We start from the raw sequence: 20,378 nt of genomic DNA on the forward strand, positions 1-20,378 counted from the left end.
TTTTTTATTTATTTTTTGGTCCACGCGGCATAATGAAATCCTTTTGCGTTTGTTTTCTTCGTCCGATAACATAATATGATAATATAGTGCTTCTTGTCTGGTAATGTCCAAAAAACGTCAGCTCATACGCAGAAAATCTCATACATATCCAGTTCCACCACCGCCACCCCTACTACTGTCTTTCTATCCACGAAATCGATCCACCTTAAAGCCATCACCTTCATCTTCAACTCTCTCGCAACTCTCACCAATCACAATGAACGACCCCAAAGGCACTGTCGTCTTCTCCACTGTTGGCAGGCCCCACTACGGCTTCGACCTTTTCTCACTCCCCCTCCACTCCGCCTTCAATAATCTCGCCTCAGAGCACCGCCTCTCCGACGGCATTTCCGTCAACTTCAACGCCCAATTTGCCAACGACGATCCCCACTCCGTCGTCTTCATCTCCGAGAGAACCGGGTTGCCTGCCATTTACCTAACCCGACCCGGACTTCCCACCCCCAAACTCTTACACTCCGAACCCGGAAGCCTCTTCCACGACCGCCCCATCCTCAAAAACGACATCCTCTACTTCATCTCAGCTCACCAACACCCCAATCGACCCTTCAAGTCCTGGTCTGCTCTCTACTCCACTACCACCACATTCCTCCTGGATGAAGATCAAAACCAAAACACCAAAACCACCCGATTGACTCCTTCTGACTCCGTCGATTACAGTCCCGCCATTTCTCTCTCCGGCCAATTCATCGCCGTTGCGTCCTACGGCTCTCGTCCTTGGGACGGTGAGTTTCACCACCTCAACACCGATATTGTCGTCTTCCGAGCATCGCAGCCCAGCAAGCGTGTACTCGTCTGTGAGCGAGGTGGCTGGCCCACCTGGTCCGGCGATGCCGTCATCTATTTTCACCGCCAAGATGACGACGGCTGGTGGAGCATTTTCCGGGTCGATTTCTCCCAAGATCTCGAGTCTTCTTCCGGGTACCCGATCACTCCCACTCGGGTCACTCCCTCCGGGCTCCACTGCTTCACTCCGGCTGCTCTCCACGACGGCAAGCAAATCGCCGTCGCCACTCGCCGGCCAGAAAAGAATTTCCGGCATATTGAGCTCTTCGATGTCGAATCAAAGACTTTTCGTCCGGTGACCGAGACTCTGAACCCGAACTTCCACCATTACAACCCGTTTGTTTCTCCTAATTCCCAGTTTCTCGGGTACCACCGATTCCGCGGTGAGTCAACCCAGTGGGGGGAGACGACGATTCCTTATCTCGAGCCAGTTTCGTCTCCAATCAAACAACTCCAGATGCTGAGGATTCACGGTTCGTTCCCAACCTTCTCTCCGAACGGCGATCTCATCGCGTTTAATCCCGATTTCGATGCCAACGCCGGCATCAAGATCGTCAAATCCGACGGCTCAAAGCGTTGGAATTTGATCAAGGACCGTGCAGCGTTCTACAACGCCTGGAGCCCCACAGAGAAACACGTCATTTTTACCTCGCTGGGCCCAATCTTCCAGTCCGCAAAAACAACGGTCCAGATTGCACGAATTGAATTTAACCCGTCTGATCTGGACGGTGATAAAGAGGAGATCCCATGCAATGTCAAGATATTGACTAAAGAGGACACAGGGAACAACGCCTTCCCTTCGTGCTCCCCAGACGGCAAGTCGTTGGTATTCCGCTCCGGTCGGACCGGCCACAAGAACCTCTACATTATTGACGCCGTTAACGGCGAGTTTAATGGTGATGCTCGTCGGTTAACGGAGGGCCAGTGCATTGATACAATGCCCAGCTGGTCACCGAAAGGAGACCTCATTGCTTTCTCATCGAACAGACACAACCCGGATGATGTTGCGGTGTTCGGCATTTACGTCATCAAACCGGACGGTTCTGGTTTGAGGAGGGTCTACGCGGCGGGAGATGACGTGGAGAGGGAGAGGATTAACCACGTGTGCTTTAGTAAGGATGGGGAGTGGCTGTTGTTCACGGCGAACTTGGGAGGCGTGATTGCTGAGCCGGTGTCGCTGCCGAATCAGTTTCAGCCGTACGGGGACTTGTATGTGGTGAGATTGGACGGGAGTGGACTGAGGAGGCTGACGTGGAATGGGTACGAGAATGGGACGCCAGCGTGGCTTGAGGGTGATGAGGAGGTGGACATGGGGCGTTTGCGTTTGGACAACGAAGTTGGAGGAGATAAGCTCAAGGGTCAGTTTGAAGAACCTCTTTGGATCTCTTGCGACTTCTAGAATGAATCTGTTTTTTTTTTTTTTTAGGCTTGTCTAATATAGATCCTTACATTTTCTATTTCCTAGACATATACCCATCACTCTATAAATTTACGTGTAAAACTCAATTTCAAATTTAAATTACCAGTAGGATATAAGAGGTCGTAGTATTTCTATATTTTACATCGTTGCCACTAAACTTCATATTTTATTTATAATTTATTTCAAGCATTTCATTAACTGCCATAATTGTAATTAATATACTCCCTATTAATATATCAATCACCCCATTTCTCACATCCCGCCCCCTAAAATTGCAAACCAAAAAAAAAATGTAAATTACATATCCAATAATGTACTTATGAAAATTATAATATAGATATATACATATAAAATATAGGTATCCTATAAATTACATATCCAATAATGTACCTATGAAAAATAGGTACATTATTAGAGGAAAAAAATAGGTAAGTTATTTGGAGAGAGAAAATAGGTTCATTTAAAAAAATTACTTTTAATAAAACAAATAATAGGTACTTTATTCATAGAAAAAAGGCTATATTATTTATAGAAAAAAATAGGTACATTATTAGATAAATTATTTGTAGTAGGTATATTATTCAAATGGTAGGTACATTGGATGACATATAATACCTAAATCCTAATTGTAAGTACATTAAAATTAATGTAGGTATATTGGATGTCGTATAATGTAGGTATATTGGAATAGATAATTATGTACACTTTTCATACTAGGTAAATTATATTTTTCATAAAACAAACAAGTAATAGGTATATTATTTTTTCAACATAATTAGTATGTATAGTTTTATTCATAAACAATTATAAAGTGGATTATTAGTCATGTATAATTCATAAAAAGAAAATAACATAAACATTTTATTAAACAAACTGATTACCCAAATTTGAATTTATTGTTAAATTTTAAAAAAAAAATGTTTCAAATTATTTCCTACATTCATTACAACCATTTGGAGATCTTTCCAAATTCAACATCTGTCATTATATACAATCCAATTAAAAGCTGTTTCCATATTGATTCCTACATTAATAGACAAAATGCAATAATGGCTTAGTTGGGGGTATTTTTGGAATATGAAAAGTACAATAAATCAGATTTTATGCTTAATTAGGTAACTTGCTGAGTTGAATCCTAGTCATGGGTTTTTTACTTATACAAATTAGGTATTATTTATAGGAACAAAAAGTGAAGGGTTTTAGGTACGGCAAATTGAATTTGAAGGGTGTAAACCAAATTTACTTTTTTTTTTTTGAATAAATAGTTTTTTGTTTGGAGTTGGAGGTCAAAACAGAAATGTAAGACATCATATCTCTCTATGGAGAGAGGAGCCTTATGAAAACAGATTTATGTCGGGAGGCTAAATTGAATCAATAAACTTGTGAGAACAATTATAAATTACTATATCCACTCGCTGACTCACTTGACAAGATATACACACGGATGCAACACGTGACATATTGATGTGATTTATCAAAATTTGCTCAAATTATTATAAGGTTTATTATCACAAAACGTCCTTAAGGTTTGCGAAACTGTCATATTGCATCCTTAATTTTTTTTTTGTCATTCGTGATCCCAAGGTTAGTATGTGTGATTACAAATAGTTCATGCCGTTAGGTTCTGTCAAAAACTCCGTTAGTTTGTTGACATGGCATATGGCTGGGCTCGGTTTGGGTTGGTTCGGTTTTGGGCTCAACTCGAAATCGAACCGTAGGCTTCGGTTTGACTATTTTGAAAACCGAAACCAAACCATAATTGATGAAAACCGACCATTTCAGTTAACTGGAATTGGTGGTTTGGTTTGGTTCGATTTCGATTTTTTGGCTTTCTGAGAGAGAGAGAGAGAGAGAGAGAGAGAGAGAGAGAGAGGAAATAAAAGCAATGGAGAGGAGAAGAAGAGAAAAAAATAGGGAGAGATGGAGAAGTAGAAGAAGAAGAGGAGAAAAAGAAAGGAGAGAGAAGAAGAAGAGGGAGGCGGGGAGAGGGCGTGAAAACATGTATAAGAGGAATGAGAAAATAAAAATAGAGAGAGGGACTGATGAAGATAAGACAAACGGAGAGATTGAGAGAGAAGAAAAATTGAAAATATTGAAACTATGTATTATTATATATATATATATATTTCTTATAATAATATTATATATAGTATTTTTTAAGGTTTTTTAGGTTTTAGATATAAAAAAAATTTCACTTTTGGAAAAAGCCAAAGCTTTTTCAAAAAAGACAAAAAAACCACTCAACTTTCAAATCAAAGACATGCAAATGTATTGGATTCCTTAGGAAATCTAAAAATAAATAAGGGCATTTTTGTCCATTTTTGCTTCTTTTAAATTTTTTTTTTCTCCTTTTGCTTTTTCCAACATGTCCCTATTTTTTAATATCTTCAGTTTGGTTTGGTTAAACTGTGGATTTGAATATTGCAAACCGTACATCGAACCATATATTTCGGTTTGGTTTGGGCGGGTTGGCCGGGTTTGGGGTCCAAATGCCCAGGCCTAACGTGGCATATATATATATATATATATATATATCACAAAATATCTCTGATGTTTACGCACCTATCACAAATGGTTCTAGCAAAAAATTTTAATTTTAAAATTTAAAATTCATAAAATTTTTGTTTTCTTTTTAAAATTTTATGAATTTTAAATTATTTTAAATATATTATATTTTTAAGGCTTAATTATGTACATGCCCTCTGTACTTTCAAACTTATCTCATATTACCATATGTGTTTGCAAACGTCTCAAAGTACCCCCCAACGTTTTGAAAACCATCTCACATTACCCGGTTCGTCATTTTTTTGACGTTCCGTTCTGACGTTAGGCCCCACTTCCTTTTTCTTCTATTTTTCTCTTCATCCCCCTCCCCCAAAATTTGAGAATAGCAGCCCCTCCCCAACCGGCAGATTTTCAATTGCTTATTTACCCTCCAAAACTCATAAATTTCTCATAACCAACACAACTAATAGCAAGAACAGTTCGAAAGGTTGAAAAACCATACATGGATCGAAGCAAATGGTGCTTGGAATCACCCGAACGAGCGATGAAGATTTTGGGTAAAACCGGCCTATTTCTTGCTTGTTCCGACGATCCAGACGGCGGTTGGCATTCTTGAGATGTGAGGCGGTAGAGGACAACGTCTTTGGTTTTTGATACCCATGCCGTCGCTTGGGTGGTCGGAGGAGGAGATGGCCGCCCAAAACTGTTCGGATGAATAGTAACAAAGGGGAGGGCTGCTTGTTCTTGAACAAGAATAAAACTTAACGGAACGTCAAAAAGCGGAACGGATAACGTGAGAGGGTTTTAAAAGGCTGTGGGGTACTTTGAGACGTTTGCAAACACAAGTGGTAATCTGAGATAAGTTTGAAAGCACATGGGCCATGTACATAATTAAACATATTTTAAATATATGTCACACTATATTATTGTAGATGTGGGCTCCGTATATATATCACATCAACAAACTAACGGAGTTTTTTAAAAATAATTTAAAATTCATAAAATGAAAAAATGAGAAAACTAAAGATTTAGGGTTCATTAATGGTCCTTAAGATTAAAATCCTTCTATAAATGGTTTTTTCATTTATAAATAACTTAAAAAAGAAAACCAAAATTTTATGAATTTTAAATGAAAAAAATTGAAAATTTTCGTAAGAACCATTTGTAATAGGTGTGTGAACCTCAATGATGTTTTGTGATATATATGCCACGTCAGCAAAATAACAAAGTTTTAGATGGAACTTAATGGCAAGGACCATTTATCATCGCACATACTAACCTTGAGGACCACGAGTGATACAAAAAATTATTAAGGATACAATCTGATAGTTTCGTAAACTTTAGGGAACGCTTTGTGATATTATAATATCCAAACATAACGAACAATAAGAGAAAAAGGGGCAGCCAAAGGTGGTTCATATCATACGGTAGATCCAAAGATTCCTTGTACTAACAACTAAACTTTGAATATTTGAAGAATACGTTATGATCCATTCCAAACAGAGATGTGAGGCCAAGGTGGGAAGGTAGAGCAAGTTTGCAGGAATTTACAACCATGAAAGAGAAATCATTGTTCATATCTCTGAACATTGGCATGGCCCCCAAAGGTTTTCTCAGTGCTATAACACATGTAGAGAAATCCATCCTCGTCCTCGAAGGATTCATAGACAGAGTCCATCAAACTAGCTGCAATGTGACATTCATTCATGAGAAAAAGGACTTGTAAGTTACAATATCATTCTGGCAAGAAAATCAAAACAGGCCATGCATGACTGATACTACAAACAAAGAATCAATTTTCCATTTACCTGTTTGAGGCAAAGTATCCTTCACAAACACAAAGAGAGCTTTTCCATGGGCCAGATGAAGTCTGCTGCTCAGAACGTAAATGAATTGCCCGACAGACATGTCTCGGGGGACAAGGTATCTACCATCAAAGAGATGATCACAAGGATGTTAAAACTTATAAGCTTATTATTATTAGTGTAAGTTAAAGTGTACATGGCTATTAGTCTACACATTACAAAAAAAAACATTCAACTCCTCCAAGCATAAAGCAGGAGGAACCCAACGCTCCAAAGTTTAGAAATTTGGTTAGACAATGTTGGCATTTGAGATTTGACAAGGTAATGCAGCAGCCTTTGATAAATTACTCATACCAAGGCAATCATTTATAAGTTATTGCAAATCAGCAGCCACACCCATTCCAATCTTAGACACAAATCACAAATGTAGGGTTCGGTCATAGGACCATTGAAATGAACAATGATCTAGTGTTAACTGATAGAAAGTATAAAGGTGGCAACTTTGAAATATGAAAGAGGTCTCTTAAGCTTACTTTTTCTTTTCCATCTGAGGAAGGTCGGTCCTGGAATACTTTTCCACAATTACCTGTGATACCATTACCCAGAGAAATCTGATAGTTAGTAATAATGAATATGAATGATCCCATAACATCTCTTTTCCCTTCAATTTCAACCATACATAATCTTCAGTTGTAACCTGTATGTCCGTAAACAGAGTTGAAACCAAAAATGAGAAACAAAAAAAAAAAAAAAGGAAAAGAAAAAGACTTATTGGTGGGTCTTACGGGTACTCGATCAGGGTATTTGGCCTTGATGTCCTGTGATTCTTCAACCCTTTGTTCTGAAACAATTTCAAACAAGGAGATACAAGTTATAACATCAGATTCTATAAACAAAAAGAACAACAACAAAAAGATGAGATTTTGTTGCACAAGAAGACTTCAAGTGTTTGGAACAACAACAAACCGAATGTAAACTCATCCTTGAATGATTTTGTTCTACCCATCCGTGAGTCTGTGGTTTGTGCCGTTACGTCTGCGTCTGAGAGATTGCAGAGGAAGAGGGAAACGGTGCCGCAAACGCAATGGAACTGGAGAACGGATGACGACCTTTCAAGAAAGAAACAAGGTTTCTATTTCTTGGGTTTATCTTTCCCACTTACACAAATTGTTTGGGCCAAGCCCAGCCCAGCCCAGCCCATTACGCTTAAACCCTTCAAACGGTTCAGTCAGTAACTCTCAGACAACAAAGAAAAGGATTCAAGTTCAGCCAGTCCAAGCAACGAAGCAAAGCCAAACCATGGCAGTGGAGAAGAAGAGAGGTTCTTGGCAACTGCGAAGCGGTCAATACCTCGGAGAAATCTCAGCTCTATGTTTTCTTCACCTACCTTCGAGCTTCTCTTCTTTCCCTTATCTCATCGCCGGTACGACTTTCATAGTATCAGTCTCTCTCTGAAAATCTTCAGCTTCAAATTCGTTTTAACATGTATTTTATTGAACAAAACAGGGTCAGGTTCTCAAATCATGGTGTATGATTTGGAAGTGGGAAGAATGGTAAGGTCGTTCGACGTGTTCCAAGGCATTCGAGTGCATGGGATAGTTTGTTGTAGCTCTACTGATTGCGCAGAGGGAACATTGCCTTCTGTTGTTGCTTTCAACATTGTTGTATTTGGCGAAAGGAGAGTGAAGATGTTTAGTTTGCAGGTTGCAATGGGGCAGCTAGTGAGTGTCAGTTTGACGCTCTTACAGTCCTTGCCAAAGTTTGCTAATTGGGTATTGGATGTTTCATTCTTGAAGGTACGAATGCTTCCTCAAGTTCAACAACTTTTTTTTTTTTTATCAGGTTGAGAATATTAGTGAGTTTTTTTTTTCTTCTTTTTTCTTTGGTCTGTTGAATTGGTAGCAGGGGTCTGTGAGTGGTTGGAATGAGGAGGGTGATTGTCTTGCTATAGGGTGTAGTGACAACTCTGTCCAGCTTTGGGATGTCACAACTTCTACTGTGGTTCTTAAAGTTCACCATCCTGGTTAGTTCTGGCTGAATTGACTCATTTTTTTTAGCTTTAAAAAAAAACTTTTATTTGAAGTTCAAGAACTGAATTCTTATATTCAACTGTAGAGAAAACCCTTCTGTATTCAATGCGGTTATGGGGTGACAATCTTCAAGCTCTCCGTGTTGCATCTGGTACTATCTATAACGAGGTGGCTAATCTTTTCTTTTCATAGTTTTCCCCACCCATCCAAACAAATGATTGCTCAGTGTGCGTGTGTGTATGCGTGTGTATGCATGTTTCTGGTTTAGATAACTACTAAAGAATTGGATTTGCACAGATCATTGTTTGGAAAGTGGTTCCTCAGTATGATGCATCATCTTTAGCAAGTCAAGTAGAAGACCACATTGATCAGAGTAATTTATTCCCAAAATGTGTTCAGCCTCATGGTTGGCAGTATGAAGCTAGTCATATGTGCAAACTTTCTGGACATGAAGGTTCCATTTTCCGCATAGCATGGTCCTTTGATGGATCCAAACTGGTTTCCGTCTCTGACGATCGCAGGTGAAGTAGTTACTGAAATTATATGATTTTAAAATCTCCAGCAAGTTGTGCTTTTTTTTTTTTTTTGTTTCCTTTAATGATGCTTCCAATCAATGATTTGGTCTCTTCATTGGTGTAGTGCTCGTGTCTGGGAAGTTTCCTCTGAGATGAAACATTCTGAGAAGCTAGGGGAACCCATTGGCCTTGTGCTGTTTGGTCACAATGCCCGAGTTTGGGACTGCTGTATTTTTGGTTCTGTAAGTTTTACAAAATCTTATGAATACTCATTGCCTTCTTATTTCTTGTTTATTTTTTTCTCTCCTATCCAAAATAATAATACTAATAATAATTGTTGGAGAGTCAACTCACCATATATTAGAACAGATTACTCATGTCAGTTTTTCCCTGGGGAAAACTTTTCATTTGATAGGATTTTCAGTCCTGTCTATCTCTAAGTATGCCATTTCACTGTCTGTCATTATGTCTGGTGATAAGGGTTAACTTTCCAAAATCAGTTAACTTAGTCAACTTGAATTGTTTTCATAATCATTCTGGTTTTTTTAGCACGTGGGTTGAGTTCTCCTGATGGCGATGGTCGAGATGATCTAGACTAGATTATAAGTTTACTTATGTGTACAGTGCTGATTAGTTCTTGTTTCCATACTTTTTTATTTTAGTTGATTGTCACTGCTGGTGAGGATTGTACATGTCGTGTGTGGGGACTGGATGGTAAACACCTTCAAATGATCAAGGAGCACACGTAAGTGGCTTGCAGTTCCTTTCTGTTGATTACTTTGGTTTTTATTTGTTTTGAAATGAAATGGTTGTATTGATTACTGAGGATCCAAATCTCAACATAACAGTAAAATAATTTCTGGAGAAAAGAAAATAGCCTCAACCATTTACTTTTTTTGGTCGTGTTATGTACAGAGGAAGGGGAATATGGCGATGTTTGTATGATCCAAACTCTTCACTTCTCATTACTGCTGGTTTTGACTCTGCAATAAAAGTGCATCAGCTGCACGCTTCACTTTCTTGGGGACTGGAGGGACTTGCAGAGACAAAAGAAATCGATAGAACGATTGCATACACAACTCATATCCCCACTTTGTCGGAGCATAGTGGACCTATGGACAGGTAGTACTTTGAATATTGAACAAACTTTGGGGTCCATCTCAACATTGTTAACTCCAAACTTTTGATATTTCTAAAGAGAAAGAAAAGATAAGTCTGTAGTCTTGGAAATTTGAAAATGTGACAATTTGGTCCTCCACATGCTCAGCAAGGGCATTGATTCATTGGCACCATAGCTAAGAAAGGACATGACTATAAGAGTCCGGCTGCCTGGAGTCAGGTAATTGTAGATGTGTCATAACAATCTTAATGTATGATAAACAATCAACTGGACAGGTAGTTAACACCTAAATAATTGAATGTCAGAACCCAGCAAGCTTTATAATAAATACACACACCACACGCACACACTTTCGATCCTTTGGTCTATGGTTCTTCTGTTGTTCTTTTCCTGAAATTTTGTGATTACCGCAATTCTATCTTACTTTACATTGGTACTAAGAGGACTTGTTGGCTTTTTCTCAATTTGGTTCAGCAAAAGCGAGTATGTACGTTGCTTGCACTTTGCACGTGAGGATACACTATACGTTTCCACAAACCATGGTTATCTGTACCATGCTAAATTATTGGACAATGGAGAAGTAGAATGGACTGAACTTGTCCGCCTCAGTGAAGAAGTGCCGATTATTTGCATGGATTTATTGTCAGAACCATTTGAACTTTGCTGTAGTGTTGAGGATTGGGTTGCTGTTGGAGATGGTAAAGGAAACATGACAGTCGTTGGGGTTATATGTGATGCTTGTACCCCAAAAGTGGGTTTTGCCCTTACTTGGTCTGCTGGAATGGAGAGACAACTCCTAGGGACACATTGGTGCAAGTCACTAGGTTATGGGTAAGGATCAGCCATTATTTTTTTAAATAATAATTGTTAATTATTTCTTCTATACCTAAGTTGTTCATGGGTGCTGAGTTGATACTATCTAGGTCTTTACTCTAGATGTACTGTCCATGATTGTCAAAGGTGAGCCATATTCTGCGATGGCTACACATACTACTTCCTAATTGGCAGAATGATCATGTCCCTGCCACTTAGATTTTCGATGACAGACATCACCTAGGCCTTCTTGGAATAACTCTCAGATGCAGAAGTTTAAAATATTCAGACCATCAATTCTGCTGTTGTTGCCATGTAGGTACATCTTCTCAGCTGACCCTAGAGGAACATTGAAGCTTTGGAGGTTGTCTAACCATTCTGCCAGGAGCTGCAATGTATCTCTTGTAGCAGAATTCACATCTAGTTTTGGAATCCGAATCATGTGCTTAGATGCATCTTTGGATGAAGAGGTAATTTTTTTCCGTCAGCTTCTTTTTTCTTTTAATTTCATTTGAATGGGATTTGTCACATTCTGTGCCATTTTCTGTTTCTTCGATTTTCTTTTAACCTTTGATTGGTAATAAGTGTTCAGAATTACTAATAATAACGAGGGGTTCAGTGTTGTGTAGGCACAATACCTCCCCTCTCACACAAGCGCACACACTCTCAAATCATGATTTTGAAAGTTGAGATGAAAGAAAGCGAACAATGACTACTGCTGAGCTACATAGGGAGATGAAAGCCCTTCCCTTCAACTTTAAGAAAATTATTAACTACGTGCCTAAATTTATAACACAATAAACATGAACAACCATTGATCATGTGAAAATCAGATGTTGGATTGATTCACTTTTCAAATGCTTGAATTTGATCTAATAATTGTTTTTACACCCCTTCTGGTTGAATTTTGCAGGTATTGGTATGTGGAGATATACGTGGTAATCTTGTTTTGTTCCCTTTGCGGAAGGGCGTGTTGCAGGGCACAGAGGTGGCATCTAATGTGAAAATATCTCCGTCAAATTATTTCAAAGGAGCTCATGGGATATCAAGTGTTTCAAGTGTTTCTGTAGGTAGACTAAGTTCCAGTGAGATTGAAATACGCTCGGTATGTCAAATTTCAACTTTGATCTACAAGAGTGATCATAGCATTTGCTTTCTAGTAATTCTGAGTGTGTCTCTGTGTACAAGTGCATTTTAACTTTGCTTCTTTTTTTATATAAACATGTTCTAGCCATTATCTGAAAATATTGGAAGATAATATTTCATTCAAGTAGGCTGCTGTGTACTTAATTTCTCATTTTTCCCAGACAGGAGCAGATGGTTGTATATGCTATCTGGAATATAAAACAGATAGGAAGACATTAGACTTTACAGGGATGAAGCAAGTGAAGGAGTTGAGTCTTATTCAATCCGTCTCCACTGATAATAGCTCTGTCAGTGAGTTGTCAAGCTGCCATTGTGCTGCTGGTTTTGCATCAGTGGATTTTATTATTTGGAACTTAATGACTGAGACCAAGGTAGAGTCCTTTCCTGTACCTCAGACTGCTTACTGAAATGATTTGTAAGTTGTTCGTGTTATTTATTTGGTGCCTAAGGGCCCATATTTTGTTGCAGGTTGTGCGAATTCCATGCGGTGGATGGCGTCGTCCTCATTCCTATTATCTTGGTGATATACCAGAAATAAAGAACTGCTTTGCATATGTTAAGGTTCGTGCTAATCTATTTAGACTTAGTAATTTCAGAGCCACAAATAAAATAAGCATTGTGGAAAGGTAGATCCACGGAGCAGGTCAAAAGTGTTTTTTTATCATTTTAAAATAAACATCCATAATGCATGATATGAGTTCCTTTAGTTTTGTGTTATGAATTGCTTTGTGAACTGTTTTGCTGCTAAGCACATCATTCTATCTTTTGTTAATAATTTATCGTATGTTTCATTTGTTTACTTTGAAAAGATAAGGTTTCATTTGGATTTTATCTTAAAACTGTGCACTATATTTCTTTGATTTATCAGGATGAAATCATTTATATTCATAGGCAGTGGGTGCTTGATAGTGAAAGGAAGATACTCTCCGGGAATTTGCATATCCAATTCCATGGAAGAGAGATGCATTCCATTTGCTTTGTCTCGGAAGGATTTCAACCTGGAGTATCTGGGAAGCACAGCCTCTTCTCTGGATCTAGTTGGATTGCAACTGGGTGTGAAGATGGAACTGTGAGGTTGACTAGGTATGGTTATAATTCTTAGCTATTTAAGAACTTCAAATTTTTTGAAGGACAAACAGTTGAATTTATTGTATAATATAATTGAATGTATTTCCACTCGTGTAAACCTTGAGAACGGAGCTAACAGTATACATGCATGCTGTAGTCTACAGAAAAATGAATATATGCGTGATATTTAAAATATGAACCCACCTGTGTGTCAAAACTGAGTGATTTTTCAGGTGTTTATACAAGACCAGCTAATTGTCTAATGATTCACTTAGGTATATGCCAGGGGTTGAGAATTGGTCTGCATCAAAATTGCTTGGGGAGCATGTTGGTGGATCAGCTGTGAGATCAATATGCTCCGTGTCAAAGATAAGCATAGTTCCGTCAGATGTGACCAACATACCCGATACGAATGGACAAAATGCAGCAATGGAGAACATAGAAACTCCGGTTTTGTTGATATCTGTTGGTGCAAAGCGGGTGTTGACTTCTTGGCTACTAAGAAGTAGGAAGGTAGACAAGAAGGAAGAACAGCATAACATCACTGGAAATAGCAATAAAGTTTTGTTGCAAGAGTCATCTTCAATGTCATTCCAGTGGCTTTCCACAGATATGCCAGCCAAGTATTCTACTGCTCATAAGTTTCCAGAAAACATAGAGAAAAAGGCTGGTCTAGCTGCGAATGTTTCTAGTGCAGAAGCTGATGGAAGATCTATGTCACTGTCTTCAGAAAATGGAAAGATGGAGTTGAAATCTGGCATTAAGGATAAATATGAAGATGACTGGAGATACCTGGCTGTCACTGCTTTTTTGGTTAAATGTGCCGGTTCCAGGTAATAGGAAAAACGACTAATATTTATTTTTACTTATCTGATTTCCCTTTTGTATTTAATACCATATTTTGGATTTCTTTTCAGGATTACCGTCTGTTTTATTGTAGTCGCTTGTTCAGATGCCACCCTTGCATTACGGGCTCTTGTTTTACCATATAGGCTATGGTATTTATGAAGGATCCTAACCTATTCTATTCTTAATGATTCTCTTATCATCTCATATATTACATTTGTTTCTTTATCTCTCTGTAGGTTTGATGTTGCTATATTATTTCCTTTGTCATCACCAGTTTTGGCATTGCAGCATGTCATCCTTCCCACATGTCTCCCTTCTGAAGGTTAGTTATTGTTGGATTCTTCAGGGTCTAGAAGTTTGTAAACCAGTCAAACCTTAAGACATATGTATCTTATGAAATTGTTGAAACCCTCCATTTCCTGACTCCAAGGTACTTCATTAGTTAGGCAATTTTCTTGACTGAAATTTTGCTCATCATTTAATGCGATACAATTTTGTTATTTGTGGCTATTATAGAAATATTTGAATGTTTATAACGATGCCTTTGCCTTTTGATTGGATCCAAATCACAACTGCATCTCTTACCATCAGTTCCTTTGTTATAACTTATAAAGGCATTGACCATTGAGCCTATGCCATTGGAATTTGAGTGGTGTTCCCGTCTCTAACCATAGAGAATATAGATTACAAGTGCACCTCAAAAGAAAGTGTATATCGTTTGATAATGGCATGTGTTTTGGTCTAAGCAATAGATGCCAATTTAAATTGCTCGATCCCTCTTCTGAATGGACCTTGTACTGATTAAATCGTGTCTGTACATGGCTGATTTTTTTTTTCTTCTTTTTTCCCCTTAGATTTCTAATACTATTGTCACATCTCATCTAAATTTAACTAGAGATCCTTGTTGATTTATTGAACATAAAAATGCCTCTTCCTGGCTGCATGTTGATATCAGTGGAGGAGATAATTGCCACTGCCATAACTTTGCTCTCTATGACCTGAGCTTTTTCCCTTGTCATGATTTTTATACTGTCAAAGCATGTCCATGCTGGGGTTGTGAGTATTCGAAAATGTTTGTCCTAAATTTTGTATTGTGATATCTTTCAGTTATATTTTCAAAGTACCATTTCTTATAACTTCTATTCACAGAAAATGTTCAGATTGGAAGTTTGTATATTCTCATTAGTGGGGCTACTGATGGAAGTATTGCTTTTTGGGACCTCACTAGAAGCATTCAGGCTTTCATGCAGCTGGTATCAGTACTTGATGTAGAAAAGTTCATTGATTGTCAGAAACGGCCACGGACAGGGAGAGGAAGTCAGGGTGGACGACAGTGGAGATCTTTAGGCAGTAGCATGTCAAAGAATAGACTAGGCGCTGGTTCTGCCACTGTAAAATCTGGAGAGGAAACTGATCACAATTTGCTTGATCGTGTTATGGATGGAACCTCAGAGATGCTAAATGATTATGAAAGCAGCAGAACAGCATCTTCACAAGCTAGTGATACTGCTTCCCTAGATTCAGAAGTGAATGCTTGTGATTCCTCATCTGATATATGTGAAATATCTCCTTTATATGTTTTCAAGAACATTCATCAATCTGGTGTCAATTCTCTCCATGTTTCAGATGTAGAGGGTTGTCAAAGTCCTGAAATTGGTTTTCTTTACAATTTAATTAGTGGGGGTGATGATCAAGCCCTTAGCTGTGTTAGGTTTGAATTGTCAGTGTCAGCATCAGACTCCGAATTTGAGAACATGACACTGGATATCAGAAGGTCAGTCACTCAACTCGGAAATTCAAAGAACTTTATTCATTCTAGTCAGGACAAGAACTATTGGATCAGATTCCTAAATCATGATATAGTCCCCTCAGCTCACAGCTCTGCTGTAAAAGGTAGGCCATTTTATTCAAACTTGAGTTCAATCCCATTCTAGAGTACTTCATAATATGGAGCATAAAAGTGTCTCCTGTGTGTTTAACCTCTTGTTTTCTTGTTGTCTCCTTTCCTAGAACCTTTGAAGTACTAGTTTTAGTGTTTTGTCTTTGCTAAATTTATAATTTTTACTAAGAATTCAAATTGTGTTTTATTTTTCAAGGTGTTTGGACAGACGGATCTTGGGTTTTTTCCACTGGTCTGGATCAGCGTGTCAGGTGCTGGCGTCTTGAGGAGGAAGGTAAACTAATTGAGCATGCTTATTTAATCATCAGTGTCCCAGAGCCAGAAGCGCTGGATGCTAAAGCGTGTGGCAGGTGAGTAAAGCGCCTTATAAAAGCATAAGATTCACAGTGATTTAGCATTTCAGTACGATATGAACTGATAACAATTTTCTTCGACAGCTTACCAAGTATTGTTTGTGTTTTATTTAGGAACCATTATCAGATTGCAGTAGCTGGAAGAGGAATGCAAATGCTTGAGTTCTCTGAAATTCAAGACATCAGTTGATGGATGCAGGACTTGGTTCTTCGGTGATCTTATAATCCAGTAATGGCTACATATTGATCTGAAGGTCTGACCCAAGCATGAGTAAGTCTTCACCTCATACACACTGGCATTCGATCTGCAAAATTTTGATATCTGGGTTGCGTAGCATGTGTGAGCCGTCTTGAAGTTCCTCCCCAATATATATATTTATTTTACAATTGCAATGTGTGCAAAAAGCCCAGCTAGGCTGCAACAAGAATCTCAAACTCCCAGGGGATTTTGTGATGGTGAGTGGGGTCTTTTATTTTAGTTTTTTCTTCTCTCCTCTTTTGGGCCCTTGATATATATTATAGCCAATTTAACCAGTTTTGGGGTTCACTTTAGAAATCTGAGCTGTGAACTTCGACAAGCAATGATATATAACAGTAAATTGTAAATTAGCTTCAATTGATTTTTAAAATATCTCATGATTCAGTTAAATTGGCCATTAATGCATATTTTGAAGCTTAAATTACACACAAATAGGTGGCTGGAAGATCTCTTGTTCACACTAGGGGTCCTCACTTGCCGGGTACGAAGTTGGTGGCATAAGCCCAGGCATTGTTGTTAACAGGATCAGCGAGATGATCAGCAAGGTTCTCAATAGGGCCCTTTCCAGTAACGATGGCCTGCACAAAGAACCCAAACATTGAGAACATGGCAAGTCGGCCATTCTTGAGTTCTTTCACCTTAAGCTCTGCAAATGCCTCTGGGTCATCTGCAAGCCCCAAAGGGTCAAAGCTGCCTCCTGGGTACAGGGGTCAGTGACCTCACCGAGTGGTCCTCCGGCAATGCGGTAACCCTCAACAGCACCCATGAGAACCACCTGAGTTGCCCATATTGCTAGAATGCTCTGTGCATGAACTAGGCTTGGGTTTCCAAGGTAGTCAAGGCCACCCTCACTGAAGATTTGAGCTCCAGCTTTGAACCACACTGCTTCACCAAACTTGACTCCATTTCTGGAGAGCAGCTCTGGGAAAACACAGCCCAAAGCCCCAAGCATTGCCCATCTTGAGTGAATAACCTCGAGTTCACGGTTCTTGGCAAAAGTTTCAGGGTCAGCTGAAAGTCCAGCGGTGTCCCAACCATAGTCGCCGGGGAATTCGCCGGTTAGGTAAGATGGCGCCTCACCAGAGAATGGTCCGAGGTATTTGACACGATCAGGGCCGTACCAGGGGCTGCCTGATGATACAGCTGGCTTTCTGGCTGCCCTCCTCATAGAAACTCTACCATTGCCTTGGACAGTTGAGAACTCTGTCTGTGTGTTTAAAGGAATGGCCTTCCCGGTGAATGGGGATGAGAGAGCCATAGTTGCCATGTCTTATATCTTCGGAGAGAGAGAGGGGTGGATACTTATGAAGCTAGTGAAATGTTTGATGATAGAGTATGCAGAATATGATGTTCTCTTTTATAAGGGATCCAGTGAGATCCACAATCCTATCCACAATCCATGCGTATCTTCACCCTTTTCCTGATTGGTTCTTGGGGTGATGAAGTGATTAGAGCATCCGGCTCATCTTCCCATCCTATCAATGGATTATATTGAAATTATTTGGACTGTTTACTCAAAGCACATATCACGTCACCTTCTGGTCCTTCATATAACTTTACAAGGCATTTTTAATTTTTGGTTTGGCCTCATTTTGCTTTTACCCAAGTCCTCGTAGTCATAGGCGTAGTAGGGCTTTGTTATTTTGGCAATGCTTCTTTCTTTTCATGGGATTAATAAGCTTCAAGGTAAATGCTGGTGAACTGGTGAAGGAAAAGAGAGAGAAAGGCCTTATTTTAATGATGGAATTTCTTACATTGCATTCTGTTCAGAATGACATCAACATGCATGAGAGCAGAACGTGCCTCTTAATGCATCTCACACATTAATGTATAGTCCGGCTGGATCTAACAAGAGTATTTTTTTCCATGTCGCCCAATGCGATGAAGTTGACAAATTGTGTCCAAGATATTGTACACTGTAGGGCCGCTGGTTTAAAAATTAAACAAAATCATTAACAAAGATTGAGGCCCGCAATCCCAAACGGCTCGGCATGGGGGTGACTACAAAAAACAACACCCATGGAAGAAGCGGCCTTCTATGAATTATCCAGAACTTATTATACCCGAATGTTAAAAATACAATACAATATTTGAACACTCCATCCAATCTGGAATTGTGAATACCTCACGAGCAAGGTATAGATGGTTAGCGCCTGTTGGGAATTTTTTTATTTATAACAAGTACTTTTGATAACAAGTGTTTCTATAGAATGTCAATTTTTTGTTAAGAATTCAAGGGCTTCATGGGAAAACTTTGTCATAACATAAAATGTTTTTAGTCATTTCAGAGGCAGTCTCAAACACGTTTCATAAAAGCGTTTTTCAGAAAAACACTTAGTAGGAATCACTTTCAAGTGGTTTCGATGTTTTTCTAATAAAAAATAATTATTATTATTATATAAAAAGCCCCTGCTTCATATAGAAGCAATCCCAAACGGGTAGTTGCTCCTTATGTGAAATCAAACATGGTTGAATTAGTAAATCACATAAAGGGTTGTTGAGGTTTAGGAGTGGCAAATTTTAGTTAATAATAGTGGGGAACTTTATGCTGGTAGGTTTTAGAGGTATTCGGGGCAATTTGACTCCTAAGCCGACGAAAGGTCATGGCAGCCTATTTGGGTTTATAGGTGGCAAATCAGATTCATATGTTGTTTTGTCTTCTTTTTCGTGAACGTATTTAGGCAGCGAATCTGTTAAGTAAGATTATGGCTTCTGAGACAATGGATTTGGCCAAGCTTATAAGCATGTGATGTGTAAGTGTTTTATAGGGTTTAATAACTTTGTTTAAGGTCCTATATTATTTGCTTGATGGATAAGAGTTGGTTGGTTGGTGGTGGATTGGACTAGTCACAAATGACGATATCAACTCCTCATCAGCTTAGGCGGACAACAACTTCACCAACCCCCTTTTGAGCCCTTTGAGAAGAAAATAAATCACCAACCCCCTTTGAGACGAAAATAAAATGGAAAATTTGAAAGAAATATCGTATTGTTAAGAAGACTGCGTCCTTTTTCAATCATTTCTGCCAAGGGGTACACTAATCAAAGACTTGGGTGCATATAGAAGAAGCTTCTATGCAAGAACGTTGATGACGATCTTTTTTCCTTTGGAAAACAAGAATGACGACGACGAGGATCATCATCATGCAGAGCCGATTTGTGACTATTCTCAAATAAAAGTTAAAAACTTGGCTGTGAGGGTTTTCCATATTTCACCAAACCTTATTGCCCCAAAAAATAAAAAGGTCCATGTGGTTGTGGAATCTGGATGTAGATTTATTATAGGCAAGTGACAAATCCGTCTCACCAAGCAAGCTAGCAAGCAAGCAAGACAACAGGTACGTGCCGGTTGCCCCAAGTTCCCAACCTTTTGGGAATTTAGCAGATAGTGATAGAATCCATCGTCTCAACTTTTTGGTTAGTTTTTGATGGGTGGGAAGTAGGAAGAAGGTGGAAGAAGGAAGGAGGAAGTGGGAAACGCACCTAGCTTATCCCTAAATAAATCCCAACTGCCCCTTTCTCGCTTTTTGCTTAGTTGCTTCCTCGTCATCTAATCATCATCATCAGCAGCAGCCATGGCTTCAACTCTCAAATTCAATGGGTTGGGTTGGTTAAATTAAAATCCCCATAGTGCCCTCCCTCCTCCAAGAAAAAAAACAAAAAAAGAGCTAGTGTGCGTTGGTCAATGACTCAATTGGGTTGGCGACCAAATATCAGATGAATTTAATTACCTTAATTAAAGAGAGGTACAT

General features: G+C 38.9%; 3 protein-coding genes and 1 pseudogene across 8 annotated transcripts; 2 read left to right on the forward strand and 2 right to left on the reverse strand.

The window, feature by feature from the left end:
• The first annotated feature begins 79 nt into the window (after window positions 1-79).
• LOC103327273 (tolB protein-like protein) lies at window positions 80-2,404 on the forward strand. Its single transcript, XM_008229578.3, has one exon. The coding sequence runs from the start codon at window positions 104-106 to the stop codon at window positions 2,240-2,242; it is 2,139 nt and encodes a 712-aa protein (XP_008227800.2). The 5' UTR covers window positions 80-103; the 3' UTR covers window positions 2,243-2,404.
• Window positions 2,405-6,097: 3,693 nt separating this feature from the next.
• LOC103327272 (autophagy-related protein 8i-like) lies at window positions 6,098-7,675 on the reverse strand. 2 transcript variants are annotated; one of them, XM_089050302.1, is made up of 6 exons: window positions 7,540-7,675; window positions 7,359-7,414; window positions 7,253-7,270; window positions 7,107-7,159; window positions 6,577-6,695; window positions 6,098-6,454 (listed from the first exon to the last, which is right to left on the reverse strand). In XM_089050302.1, exons 1-6 carry the CDS (start codon window positions 7,577-7,579, stop codon window positions 6,336-6,338), a joined length of 405 nt encoding a protein of 134 aa, XP_088906428.1. In that variant the 5' UTR covers window positions 7,580-7,675; the 3' UTR covers window positions 6,098-6,335. The 2 variants fall into 2 exon arrangements, with proteins under 2 accessions (XP_088906428.1, XP_008227799.2); XM_008229577.3 differs by lacking the exon at window positions 7,253-7,270.
• On the forward strand, window positions 7,561-17,918 carry LOC103327315 (Transducin family protein / WD-40 repeat family protein). Of its 5 annotated transcripts, XM_089050299.1 has the most exons (21): window positions 7,561-7,996; window positions 8,080-8,126; window positions 8,277-8,369; window positions 8,479-8,596; window positions 8,689-8,771; window positions 8,901-9,124; window positions 9,243-9,360; window positions 9,781-9,863; window positions 10,034-10,240; window positions 10,713-11,069; window positions 11,371-11,521; window positions 11,965-12,156; window positions 12,359-12,568; window positions 12,666-12,758; window positions 13,066-13,280; window positions 13,541-14,098; window positions 14,183-14,263; window positions 14,351-14,436; window positions 15,264-16,007; window positions 16,211-16,364; window positions 16,482-17,918. In XM_089050299.1, exons 1-21 carry the CDS (start codon window positions 7,561-7,563, stop codon window positions 16,555-16,557), a joined length of 4,326 nt encoding a protein of 1,441 aa, XP_088906425.1. In that variant the 3' UTR covers window positions 16,558-17,918. The 5 variants fall into 5 exon arrangements, 4 of the variants coding, with proteins under 4 accessions (XP_088906425.1, XP_016649058.2, XP_088906427.1 ...); XR_016126071.1 differs by having other exon boundaries at window positions 8,080-8,369; window positions 15,275-16,007; XM_016793572.2 differs by having other exon boundaries at window positions 8,080-8,369.
• Window positions 16,988-17,893, reverse strand: LOC103327271 (chlorophyll a-b binding protein of LHCII type I, chloroplastic-like; annotated as a pseudogene).
• Window positions 17,919-20,378: the final 2,460 nt, after the last annotated feature.

The sequence above is a fragment of the Prunus mume genome, linkage group LG4, assembly GCF_029339155.1.
Source record: "Prunus mume cultivar Tortuosa linkage group LG4, ASM2933915v1, whole genome shotgun sequence".
Taxonomy (NCBI): Eukaryota; Viridiplantae; Streptophyta; class Magnoliopsida; order Rosales; family Rosaceae; genus Prunus; species Prunus mume.